The following is a 13,282-nucleotide window of genomic DNA, read 5'->3' on the forward strand; positions in this document are numbered from 1 at the left end:
ATCGATCATTCAATTTTCCAGTTGTGGGAAAATGGGGGATAATCCAATGTCCACTAACAGCAAATACTCTAATTTAATAGCCCTCTTTAGCAGCTTGCAGTGAATATTCAGGATATATAAGTATATTGCAGTTCTAACGTATCTGAATGCTTACATGTAGTACGTGTAGCTCTAAGATATTTTGTTTTTGAACTTGTTCAATGAAGCAAGAGTAACCGGAATTTCCCGCTCTAGGCAAATAAATGAAATTTACCCAATCCGATTTTCAACCTTCCGAGTTTTAAGTCGGTTATTACTAGATACTGTCGACCATTTGCATACACACTAACACTGCTAAATTGCCCCAAACATTGCAGTTGGATTACGACCCAAATTTCTTGCTTTCCAGTCAAAAAATAATATTGAACGAGACCAAAATTTTCTTTTGACATGCTATATGAATACCGCCATTTTCTCACTTCTACACTATTATTTAATAAGAATGTACTTCGCATATCATGATGGACGCACCTCTAAGTTGCAGTTCAGTCTTGAGGGATCGTTTGCACCAAGATCCTGTCAATAGCAACTACGTCCGTCGAAAAGCTGCAGACGGGGAAGGATGAAGGCGAGTCTCCCGCGCCTAAAAGCGGGACAAATTGTACCAAGTGGTCCTCCAGGTTGGGGTTTGGGTAGGACTGACAACCCTACACGGAAAACCGAAGTTACGAAGCCACAACAGGAGCCGAGGACGGGATGGATTTTACAACGACGAACCCGGCAATGACAAAGGAATAACGATTTGCGCATTTTCTCATGGAACGTGGGCTCCTGTCCCAATATCGGGCTGATGTAACACCGTTACAGAAGATGCGTTGGACAGGGACTGGTTTCCTAGAGAGTCGGTACACCATATATTATAGCGGCCATCCAGTAAACCATGTGGTCGGAGTAGGTTTCTTAGTCAGTCAAAAAATGAAACCGCCTCATTAACATTCCCGCCCCTACAGAGGAGATTGCAGAGTCGGAGAATACCTTCTACGAGGCAGTTGAATGAATCCTCGAATCCTGCCCCAGATATTATATCACAACCATACTTGGGAATTTTAACAGCCAAGTAGGGATGGAGCCCGTATTCAGGCGATACGTTGGCTCTCATAGCTTAATTCAAAATACAAACGATAACGGACTGCATATTATTCAATTAACAGTATCATGCGAAATGGTTGTTGGAAGTACCCGGTTTGCACAGAAAGTGGTCCACAAACATACATCCATACATCCAAACGGGACCACTTTCGACCAAATTGACCACGTATTGATCGAACGCCGCCACCTCTCACCCTTGATGAATGTCAGAACACAATATAGACTCGAATCATTATCTCGTTAGCATGGTGCTTCGAACTCGAACCACAACACCGCCCAGCATCCCTTTCTAACAATCAGGTGAGAATTAACACTGAAGCAACCAAACCAAGTGGGTAAGTTTTACCAACCAAGCCAGCAGGATGAAGCCTTACACACCTCGATATTTATCCTGCCGAGACAAAGAGGGAAATCTGATTTCCTACAGAATGGGCATATTGGAACAATGGATAGATGTACTGCTCAAGAACCAGAACATCGGCGAGTTACCACCTCCAAGTACAGGAGAACCAGGCTTAAAAATCATAAGTCCCCAGGAGCCGATGGAATTGGTTAAATATCCAAGCGACCAATTACACCAAGTGGTTCATCAACTTGTACTGGAGGTGTGGGACAGGGTATCAATGCCTGACAACTGGTAAAGAGGTATTATCTGTCTCATACATAAAAAGAGAGATATCACACAGTGCAGCAATTCTCCCCATACGCCCAGAACATCATTGTCCCAAATCAAAGAGGCTTCACTCCAGGCAAATCAGCAACAGATCAGATTTTCTCTCTGCGACAAGCGATGGAAAAACTGTTGAAATATGGACATCAGTTGCACCATCTATTCATCGACTTTAAAGCCGCCTATGATAGCATAGCCAGGGTGAAATTGTACACAGCCATGAGAGAATTCGGTATCCCGACGAAAGACTGACTAGGCTGACCCTGACCAATGTACGAGGCCAGATAAAAGCAGCAGGATCACTCTCAAAACCATTCGGCATCAACAACGGTCTACGGCAAGGGGATGCCCTATCATGCGTCCTCTTTAACCTGGCCCTCGAGAAAGTGATCCGTGATGCTGATGTAAATGCAAGAGGTACGATCCTCTTTAAGTCCACCCTACTACTGCCCTACGCTGACGATATCGACATCATGGGAAGAACCACCCGAGACGTACAAATTGCTTTCATCCAGATCGAGCAGGCGGCGCAAGACAATGAAGGCAACACATCAATGAAGGCAAGACAAAATATATGGTGGCAACGTCAGCACCGAAAACCAACCAACCAACAACATCAAACCGCACTGCTCAAACGGGAAATATAAAGATATAAACTTTCAGACCGTTGATAATTTCTCCTATCTAGGGTGGAAAATCACAACCGATAACAGGTACGATGATGAAATCCGCGCACGGTTGTTGTCAACCAACAGAGCCTGTTTCAGCTTACAAAAACTGTTTGGCTCGAAACGTCTCACCATAGGGTCAAAGCTGTTGCTGTACAAGACAATGATCTTGCCCGCCCTCATGTATTCCTCGGAGACTTGAGTTCTTAGCAAAAAACATTGCGAACTCTTGGCCGCGTTCGAGAGAAGAATCCTCCGAAGAATTTTGGGCTCCCTACCGGGACCGGATACCGGTTGTTGCGCCGTTGATGATGATGATGAATCTGATAGTTTGGTGAGAAGATATATGCTGGGGTTGTTGGCCTTTTTTTTCTATTTCACATTTCTACCCGCGCTTTAAATCTAATGCACTCGATGTTTTTTAAGTTGCAATTTTAACACGATTTGTGACCCGTTTAACCTGTGTTCAGTGGCTTTCCCTAAAAAATATTGATTTTTCAGCGGTGAACCTTCATTCCTCCTGCAAATGTGAAGTGAAAAGTCATATTTGTCTCTCAATTTAGAAGAATTTGGTATCACTTCCTCCGATCTATTGATTCAGCCACCCATTTCATAGTTTGAAAGTCTAGTTTCTCTTAAAATCACCATTCGGCGTTGGCGTTTTACCCTTTCCTTCTTGTAAATTACAGCGGCTAAACAAATTTCGCGCACCTTCCTTCACTCTGTTGAAAAGGTCTGGAGTTCCCAGAATGAAAGTAACGGATCTGCATAAACTGCAGATGCGGCGAGAAATAACTCCGTCGAGTCCAGTGGCTTTATCTCATTTGAGTGCATTGATGGCCGAGATGTTTCCTCTTCTATTTGGAAGAGCAGACCGTATCTGCATAATACGGTGACTAGCTATTTGGTTCAGAAGAGGCGGAAGTTTGCCGAATGTGATACAATTGAGCAAGATGGTGAAGTGTTCCTTGCACCTCCGCTGTTGCATGTCACCTTAAATGTGAAGTCGGCCGTTACCATCTCCCCCAGGACAAGTGGATAATTTACAACCACATACAAGTTCTTTCATGGTGGGCTATACAGTCCGGAAATCATTACTATCTGCAGCTGCTTCCACATCTCGCACTAGCGCAATAACGAATTCCATTCTGTCGCGGCGTACACTACATTGAACTCCCTGAGATTTCATACAATAACAGAGATTGAACGTGTCTCGTTCGCCATTACTAGCAGTGACCAATAACGCCTTTAATCTATTCCCTTCATCGATCCGTTTCCACGATTCAGCGAACAACCATGTCGCCTCTTCGAAATGGGATCAATGACTAGCTTCCGAGAAAAGATTATATTTAAATGCAGTACAACGTTCACCGATATTCTCAGGCGGATCATTCAAAGTGTCTGCCGTCCGATCGATAAAGTAGATCTCTCTACCGAGCGACAGCTGAATCATGTAAGCAGTCCATGTTGAACTTGGGGTTGCAGCTCACCAACGAAGTAACGAAGACGCGGCGATGAAGGCTGCTAAAATTCAGAAACCTGACACCATTATCGTTTCGGTCGCCAAGGCTGTGTTACCCCACCACATTTCCGAGTAAGGTGTTGTCAGACCCTACCTATCACCCAACACGATCCCAATATCACCTTTAAGAAACCCTTCTTGAACTGAACCCAATTGCTCATTGAAAATATCCTTCTCCACTATATCGGGAGCATTCGTTGATACATTGGATTGTACAATTGTGATGTGATGTCAACTGCCAGATCAAGAGGCACACCTTCTGGTAGTCGCCAGTAACAATCCCACACCGGATCCGCGTCTGCTCTCACTCGGTTTCTAGAGTACAAAAATAAATTTTCCGCAAGGGAAAGAGGAGTACTCCCCTGAGTCCCACCATGCTACTTCCGAATTCTTGCTTGGGTTGGAGAAAGAGAGTATTTCGGAACCGTCGATACCGTTGTCAAAAAGTGTGCAGACATTTCATAAAAAAATCACAGTCCGTCTTCGATAACCAATGGTCTAGGACGTGGGGTTAGCCTCTATCCGAGGCTTTGTTAATGTTTCAGTTGCAATAAAATTTCAAAATTTGCAATTTGCCCGCCGAGAAATTTCTACTTTTAAGTGGCCTTTTACGGCAAGCAGGAAAGACCTTCCGCATATTTTTAAGTCCCAACTCACAGGGAGGCTGTCATATGGAAAATAGTGATTCGAATCTGGTGGCAGTGAGATTTGTTTCGTGATGTGAAGTCGGATACCAGTCGACTCAGCTGTGAATGAGTACCCTTAGTCAAATCAGGGTAATAATCTCGGCCGAGCGCAGTGCTGACCACATTGCCTCCTACAGTGTGCTATAGTGTACTGTTATGGTCTTGAATGAAATGTTCTAACACACCTCAAGGGCCTTATCCAATATGGATTGTTTCGCCAACGATTATTATTATTAACTCACAGGGAACGCATTTCAAATACTTTTTAGAATCCCTTTGGCGCAGCGTACTGGACTCTATTATGTCGGGCCTATTCACTTTAATGTGATTTTGAAATTATATCGCAATAAATTTAAATGTAAAACGCGTTGAATAATAGACGGGTTTGCATTTTCACTGTTCCGACCATAAGGATGCCTTGAATTTTTGCAACAATCTTTACTCCTCTGTGGCAGTGGAAACTTTTTAACCACTGAAATTCCCCGAAGTAGATGGCATTCTCCCAACACTCCGTACCTAGAAATAATTTTAGGATCTCTTTTAAGGGTGGTAAGGAAGACACAACAAAGATCTGGCCGGGTAAAAAGGATCCTTTTTGCCCTAAATTTTCCAGACGAAAACTAGTGCAAAATGCTGGACAACTAAATTAGAACTAACTTCCCGACTCCCTCCCCTCCCCGAAACTACTATCAGCTAACAGATATAGTAACATATGTCGGAAAACTACATGCAATTCGATGATCTATCTGTCCACAGGAGGAAATAGATAATGATGCACAACGAAAATACTGAGCTGCATATACACTACAACAGTAAAGTCAATGATTACTTGAGCGGATAGCTGTTACCTACACTAACTTCTATGATTCACTGGGTAATTAGAACATTCTTATCGGTATCCCTGAAGGTCCTCTTGGAATTGGCTTCCCTTCATCTTAACATGTAGATGTAGACAAGGAAAGCAGTCTTCAGATTGTCTGCAAGGGATTAGTGATGCGAATAGCTGCCTAAATCGAAAGAGATGACAGAGGGAGTGAGTGCACTGGTTATTGATTCAAGGAAAACGTAATTGAAAAATATGTCCACTTTAACCTCCAAAGGAACTATAACGATGCTCACTGAAACCAGGGGCTATCAAGGTACTTAGATCCTACCAAGTGAACTCCAAACTGGAATGGTAATGCCTTAATAAATTAAATATACATAGCTGAAGAAGACGAACGTTTGAAGAACCTACACTGGACGAATCGGGAATGGAGCAGTTCAGAATGCGAACCCAAACGCTCACAGGATTATTTAAAAGCCACCAAGAAGAATCATAGGGTCATAGTACGAATAATTACGGGTTAAAGGATTAACTACCATCATCATATCATACTTGTACAAGGTAGGTTAAGTCACTTTTAAGAATACGTAATGCCATGCCAGGCTAAAACACGTTGAAGTGGGAAACTTCTCAAAATGCTGTTATAGGCTTGATCAACATACTGTGCCTAATAGATACACTATAACTTCTAAGGAGATAGACGTACTTTCAGGACGTGGTTCAACTTCCCTCGATATCATTATTATCTTTATTATTACTACTAAACTTAGGACGAGGATTCCAGTAAACTTCCTTTACAGTATTTTGCGCTTTATTTTTATAGATATCGGGATAAGCTGTATTTTAAAACCTCTTTATAGGAGCTTCATTAAGATTTTTTAAAATGTTTTTATTTTCGTAGCTTATCAGAATGAGTATTATAATGTTCACTTGATAATGTTATGGAAAAAAATGAAATGGCTCTATGAATTGGATATGGCCAAATGATCATATGCGTTAGCTACAATCAACCACAAAAGCTCAGCTATCTCACAATCTAAGAATAATTGCCAATCGACCGTAAAGATCGCCTCGCACGTAGCGCACGTCAGCCAGGAATATGGGGGGATCTTTCTGAAACTCAGTTTCCATTATGTCATTAACAAAATTTAACGTAATTTGAAAATAAAATACAAACTAAGGGATCTAGCTATAATAAAAACACGCAATTAAAGAAAGTATCCTCTCAATCGCATCATCTAGCTATTCAGCGAAATTGGCAAGTTTCGGCAAACCTCGTAAGTGACTTGTGAAGAGCTAAAGTGTCAAAAGAACCCTTCCATATTCCAGAACGTGGCTAGCACATGTACACAAGCGGAAGGATGATGATGTCACAACTGATCTGATGCCGATATGCGAAGCGGACTGAACACTGTGAACCTGAAAAGACTGACAGCCGAGAAGGGGGTGTACCAGAGCTGGTTATGGTATAGTGATTCACAAAGTACAATGTGAACTGCCAAATTCCCCCAAGCTTACGTCGATTGGAAACTTTTCCTTTAAGTTTTGAGATAGCTCAGCCCTCATAGTTAATCTTGGTTGATGGTCTAAGTGACCGTCGTGATTGGCCATTGTTAATCCGAAGCATGAAGATTTATAGTTTCAAAATTTTCAACACAATCCTCGCATTGTCATCAAATTACACTTTCTGAATAAAACGCGTGTAAAATAGAGATAATCGGGAAATCCCCATCAAGGGCTACTCCAAATCGCGAATGTACTTTACGTGTTTATATATCTCTCGTACATAAATCAAAGTGGCCAAGGAAAAGACACAAAACCCAATTAAAAAATGAGTAAACTAGCTGCACAGAGGCTCAAAATCCCAGTACTAATTACTTTTGCTAAACGGTTCATCATAATCTTAAATCGTGCAACAGCTTGTGTCTGATCTAAGCCTCCCATTTGAGTAATTCCAAACATATCAGTTTTGTCTTGAGATCCCCCATTCGATATATCTAGTAACTACCTAGCGTCCCGACGTACGTCCATACCTTATCTGAAACAGGACCTGTCTGTCTTTTTCTTCTGCCATAGATATGGCCCATGTAGACTTTGGAGACTAAATCATTTTCATCTATGCGGATTCGACGACCCACGTACAGCATTCAATTCTACCAGATTTAAACCACAACGAAACGGCCGCAATATCACTGATAAATTTCTTCCGTAAGTATTATAGGATTAAAAAAATGTAAAATGTTCTATCTTCACTGTTTTCAAATAATCTGTGATATGACAAATATTTTGTTGTTTCCTTCTCATGATTTTGCTGAAAATAAACAAATGGAAAGTCTCGATTCGTACTTTCCAAATTAGGTCTTAATTTTGAAACCAATTGCGAAACGAAGGAGTGATGAGGTCATAAAAGGGTGATTTAAATTGAGGGTCCATTCCCAGACACAGAGATAAAATGTCAGTATCACATAGAATTGAATATCGGACACGTTCAACGTATATGTGTACACTACGAGCTACGTATAAATGAAACCATCGCGTAGCCGAACACATGAAAGATCAACAAAACCTTTCATACTTGACCCCCCAGCATCCGGTTTCCCGACTTGGTTTTTGGTGCTTACACTGCCACTATTTACTTCATGTTACCTTCTTTAATGTCCCCCTCTTATACTGCCTACACACTTGAATTAAGACAGTTTGAACATCTCGGGATGTTCCTTCTTCTGTATCTTGTCATGAAAACTGCGCTATTCGAGGAAAATAAAATCATCGCAATCAACACCTTCCCGATTCCCTTCTTTCTGAATATAGTTATATCGATACGGTAACACGGATTCAGAATCTGCCAACAGATCGGTAAAGGAAAGGGCTCGTAGTAGTTAACGACTACAATAAAAGTGTCCAAAATATTAACATGTAAACTACCGATATACTCACCAAATGGTAAGAAGCCAGCTTTTGTATCCACTCGCGACGCGCTTGAGCAATCAAGCCACCCCTGAAACGTGGATTTTATAAGCTTCACTGAATTTATGTTCTCCCCAGACAGATCGGTATATGCATGCTTGAAAGGCGAGAGTGCTAATTTCTGGCATTATGGCTTTATTTCTCCAGATGACAGCCGCAAAGGGGGTGTGCTAGAGCTGTTTATAGTATAGTGATCCAACCACTGCTATGTGAACTGTGAAATTTACTCCGATGACTTGACCGCTTAATGAAGTGTAGAAACACAACATTGTGACCAATAAATCGATGTAAAACTGGGACAGTATTATTTAAACAAGTCCGCTCAGTGTTTCAGGTATGGAAGGTTTTGTTTGTTTCTTCTGTGAGTATATTTGAGTGCAGAACTATCCGATTTGCACGTAGCCCCGTATGTATATGCACTAAGCATGTCAGACTACTCACTTTTGTGTGATATTGATAATTAGTTGCAGTAAATTTACACCGTAAAGTCAACTTTGAGCTACTGTAACTTTGTTAGTAATATTATCATTTTGATCAAACCTGGGGATAACATGCTTCCTACTATAATCTGTATTACTACAAATTTTTATAATTCTAGGATAAACTTAAGAGGGGGGGAGGTGGGGTTTTTACTTAATTTCCCCAAAAATATGGTTATATATAATACTATTATTAACGTAATTTGAGCAGATATCGATATAAAGAGTATTTTGAGGCCTGAACACCATATAGAGGTAGCTTTATGATTTTTTTTCAGATTTTTCGGTTTTTGAGAGTGGGTCCGTTAAAGAAATCATCACTTTCGACCCCTCCCGTCCCCCGCCTTTCCAACAAATGTCCAAAACTAAGACCGATATCGAAAAGCACTAATCAAGACCTTTCATTTGACACCCAAAATAACTATATTCAGTGAAAAAATTGTACAATCCCCTTTTGCATGAACCTCCTTAATCTCAACGTAAAAGAGTTTTCACTATAATCGCCTCACTGCAAGGAACTGTATGTATTGGTATCACCAGTGCAATTTGCAAGCATCCAGCGCAGTTCTAGATGCACTACTCGATTTTCAACTTTTTGATTTATATATTCAGAGCACTACCATAAAAGTATCTCATAGTCTAATTTCTTCAGATCAAGGAGGAAACAACAGACGTAAGGGCCACAAAGAATTAGAAGAAAGTCTATTCTGCCGGGAAGCAGGGATACTTGCAGAAGTATTGTAGTCATTCTTCTAGTTCTAATTTACTAGCTGGAAATATCTTAAGAACAGGAATTCCACTAAAAGGTACACTCCAGTTGTAGGTTATATAATTGCAAGGAGGCAAAGTACACCTCCATCTTCGCCAAAACTTTCAAATGATTAGGTCGCTCCCTGTACAGAGATGAAGCTGCTGAGTAGCTAGCCGATACTCTGTCCCAATATAGGGCTGATGTAACAGCGTTGCCAGAGATGCGCTGGACAGGGACCGGTTTCCTGTAGAACAGCCACTACACCATATATTATAGTGGCCATCCAGTAAACCATGTACTCGGAGTAGGTTTCTTAGTCAGCCAAAAAATGAAACCTGCTGTTATCGGCTTTGAAAATATAAGCGAAATGCTATGCACTCTAGGCTTGCGAGGCAAGTTTAGAAATATAAGCCTCATTAACGTTTACGCCCCTTCAGAGGAGACTGCAGAGTCGGAGAAGGATAGCTTCCACTAAGCAGTTGAGCGGACCCTCGAAGCTTGTACCAAGTATGATATCGAAATCATACTTGGAGATTTCAATAGTCAAGTAGGGGCGGAGCCCGTATTCAGGCGATATGTCGGCTCCCATAGCTTACATAGGAATACCAATGATAAAGGACTGCGGATTATTCAGTTAGCATTAATTAGTATCGCACGAAATGGTTGTTGGAAGTGCCTGGTTTACGGGGAAAGCGGTCCACAAACATTCGTGGACCTCTCCAGACGGGACCACTTTCAACCAAATTGACCACGTGCTGATTGAACGCCGCCACCTCTCAGCCTTAATAAATGTAAGAACATAAAGAGAGGCCGATATTTACTCGGACAACTATCTCGTTAGCATAGTGCTCCGGGCTCGAATTAGGACACCACCTACAATCCGCTCTGACAAACAGGTGAGAGTGAATACTCAAGCCATCCACAACACAGTGCTCCGCAACATCTATAAAAGGGAAATGGATGCCGCAATAACCGCAGTCAACAGATGTCCTGGAAATGAAGAATCAACAAATGATCTGCACAACCACTTGAAGGGTGTTATCATTGATACGGCCACAAAGATACTTGGCCCCAGGCGCAAAAAGAGTCGGAACGGCTGGTTTGACGATGAATGTAAGCTAGCAATGGAAGGAAAGAATGCCGCATACCGAGTAATGACCTACACAACAACCAAAATATCGGAGAGTCCCGCCAACTGAAGGCGATGGACAAAGGCTGCCACCACCAAGCATGGAAGAAACAGTCCATGCAATTCATCGGCTCGAAAACCATATGTCGCCAGGATCCAATGGAATTACGAACGAATTGCTTAAATATGGGGGCGACCAATTACGCCAAGCGGTTCATCAACTGATGCTCAAAGTGTGAATTTTCTCTATGTAGCAAACGACGAGAAACTGTTGGAATATGGACATCAGTTGTAGCATATTTTCATCGACTATAAAGCCGCCAGGGTAAAACTGTACACGGCCAAGACTAACTAGACTGACCCTGACCAATATGCGAGGCCAAATAAAAGCAGCAGGATAATTCTCAAGGCCATTTGACAGCAACAACGGTCTATGACAAGGGGATACCCTATCATGCGTCTTCTTTAACCTAGCCCTTGATTCGCGACGCCGATGTAAATGCGAGAGGTATCATCCTCTTGAAGCCCACCCAACTACTGGCCTACGCTGACGATATTGACATCATTGGAATAACAACCCAAGATGTACAGTCTACCTTTGCCCAGATCGAACAGGAGGCGGGAGATTTTGGGCTGCACATTAATGAAGGCAAGGCGAAGTACATGGTGGCAACGCCAGCGCCAAAACCAAAACCGAAAGAACGAACTACATCGAATTGCTCTGGTCAAACGAAAACAATGATGATATTAGACTACAACGTTGAGAGCGTTGCAAATTTCTCCTATCTAGGGTCAAAAAACACAACCGATAACAGCTATGACGATGAAGAACCTATTTCAGCTTACAAAAACTGTTCCGCTCGAAACGTCTCTCTATAGGGTAAAAGCTTTTACCGTACAAGACAATGATCTTCCCAGTCCTTATGTATTCCTCGGAAACCTGGGTTCTTAGCCAAGAAAACTGCAAACTCTGTTTTTACGTGCTTTTTAGAATTTTTTTTAGTGCCAAAAATTTTTGGAATTCAATCAAATTTAAACATTATATTACTCGTCTTCTGAAGAACTTTTGAGATTTTTTTTTTATTATTTAAGTCGAAAATAAAAAAGATACGCGACATTATTCCAATGAAGGACGTAGCTAAAGTTCTGCAACTGCGGGATGTGCAGCGACTCCCATTTTTATGTGAAGCCAAAAGGCTTTTAATTTTATATTACAAACTTATTTCTCAAGAAAATGAACCCTAATGCGGGTGAAAATAATCAAAATCAAGAGTTTGGCAGCTGTTGAAAACCATTTTGAATTTTCACCACTTTCCTTTAAAGTAATGCAAAAAAAGTACCCTAAAAAATACGATATTGTCCCAAATTATGGTTCATATTCATAATAATTGCTTTATTACTTTTTGAGTTAGAATTCCCGCAAATGTGAAGAACGTCGTTTGCAGAAAATCACCTTCGAAAAAAAAACTGTTTGAAAAATCTCTTTTCGGATATGAGGTCATTTATCACTCTTAATTACAAACAAAATACAATTACAACAACTACAAATACAAAGGACTAACGCCACGTCATTATAAATATACTAGCGACATAAAATTACATAAGGACATAAAGCGGCCAATCTCCTGAGCGTTCGATAATCGCTGGGTTCTACCATCATAAAATCTAAATAAACTCGAATTTCGATCTGAAATTTTGCATTATATTCTGGGATAGCTATGTTAACGATCTATGTAATAAAACAAAGTTGCTTCTAATGTGGTTTGCCCTTTAATTTCAAATATTTTCGGGGAAGCACTCACAAAAAACTACTTACCCGATTTATCTGAAATTTTAACCTCTTCCTCTTGACACCTATACCAATATGCGGAATCTCTAAAAAATTTAATTTTCTAAGAATATTTTTTTTAAACATTTTAACATACCAAATCCGATTTTCAATTTTTTTTTCAAGAATTTACCATTTTGTAATTTTAATTTTTTTTTTTTTTTTGCATATTTGAGAAGAAGTAGAAAGAAATTTATTACTAAGACTAAGGGCATCCCCGAGTGAGACTACTTTTTTTCAAGGTCTAGTTTGGACATAAAAATATACATTGATTAATGCCAAGTTGAGTAAGAAACAATTTTATTGTAATATTTTAAGCTTCCATCAAAATTATATTAAACTTTGAAAACAATCGTGTATTATTTTCTTATTCAAAAATATTATGAATCATCGTTAAAATTTCGAGCGTCACACTGTACTACATACTACCTTAATTCATCTATTGGTCGACTAGTTTCTTTGAAAGAAACAGCGTGAGCCATCTTTTCTTTGGAATCCGACACCGCACTGAATAGAGCAACAAAGTAATTGTTCGCCGATTTCTAAGTGCTTTCCAAAGAATTTAAAACTAAACTGAAATCCACATATGACCTAGGGAGCACAAAAATAACTCAGTGTCGTAGCAGAA

The 13,282-nt window shown here is 40.6% G+C and overlaps 1 protein-coding gene across 1 annotated transcript in view; it reads left to right on the forward strand.

The window, feature by feature from the left end:
* The window catches only part of LOC119655077, a 109,784-nt gene extending 96,908 nt beyond the window's left edge, over positions 1-12,876 (forward strand). Inside the window, exon 3 of the mRNA XM_038060776.1 lies at positions 12,834-12,876. Coding sequence (XP_037916704.1) covers positions 12,834-12,839 — 6 coding nt within the window. The 3' untranslated portion in view covers positions 12,840-12,876. The remainder of the gene's footprint in view (positions 1-12,833) is intronic.
* Positions 12,877-13,282: the final 406 nt, after the last annotated feature.

Source organism: Hermetia illucens, chromosome 4 (genome assembly GCF_905115235.1).
Source record: "Hermetia illucens chromosome 4, iHerIll2.2.curated.20191125, whole genome shotgun sequence".
NCBI classification, from domain to species: Eukaryota; Metazoa; Arthropoda; class Insecta; order Diptera; family Stratiomyidae; genus Hermetia; species Hermetia illucens.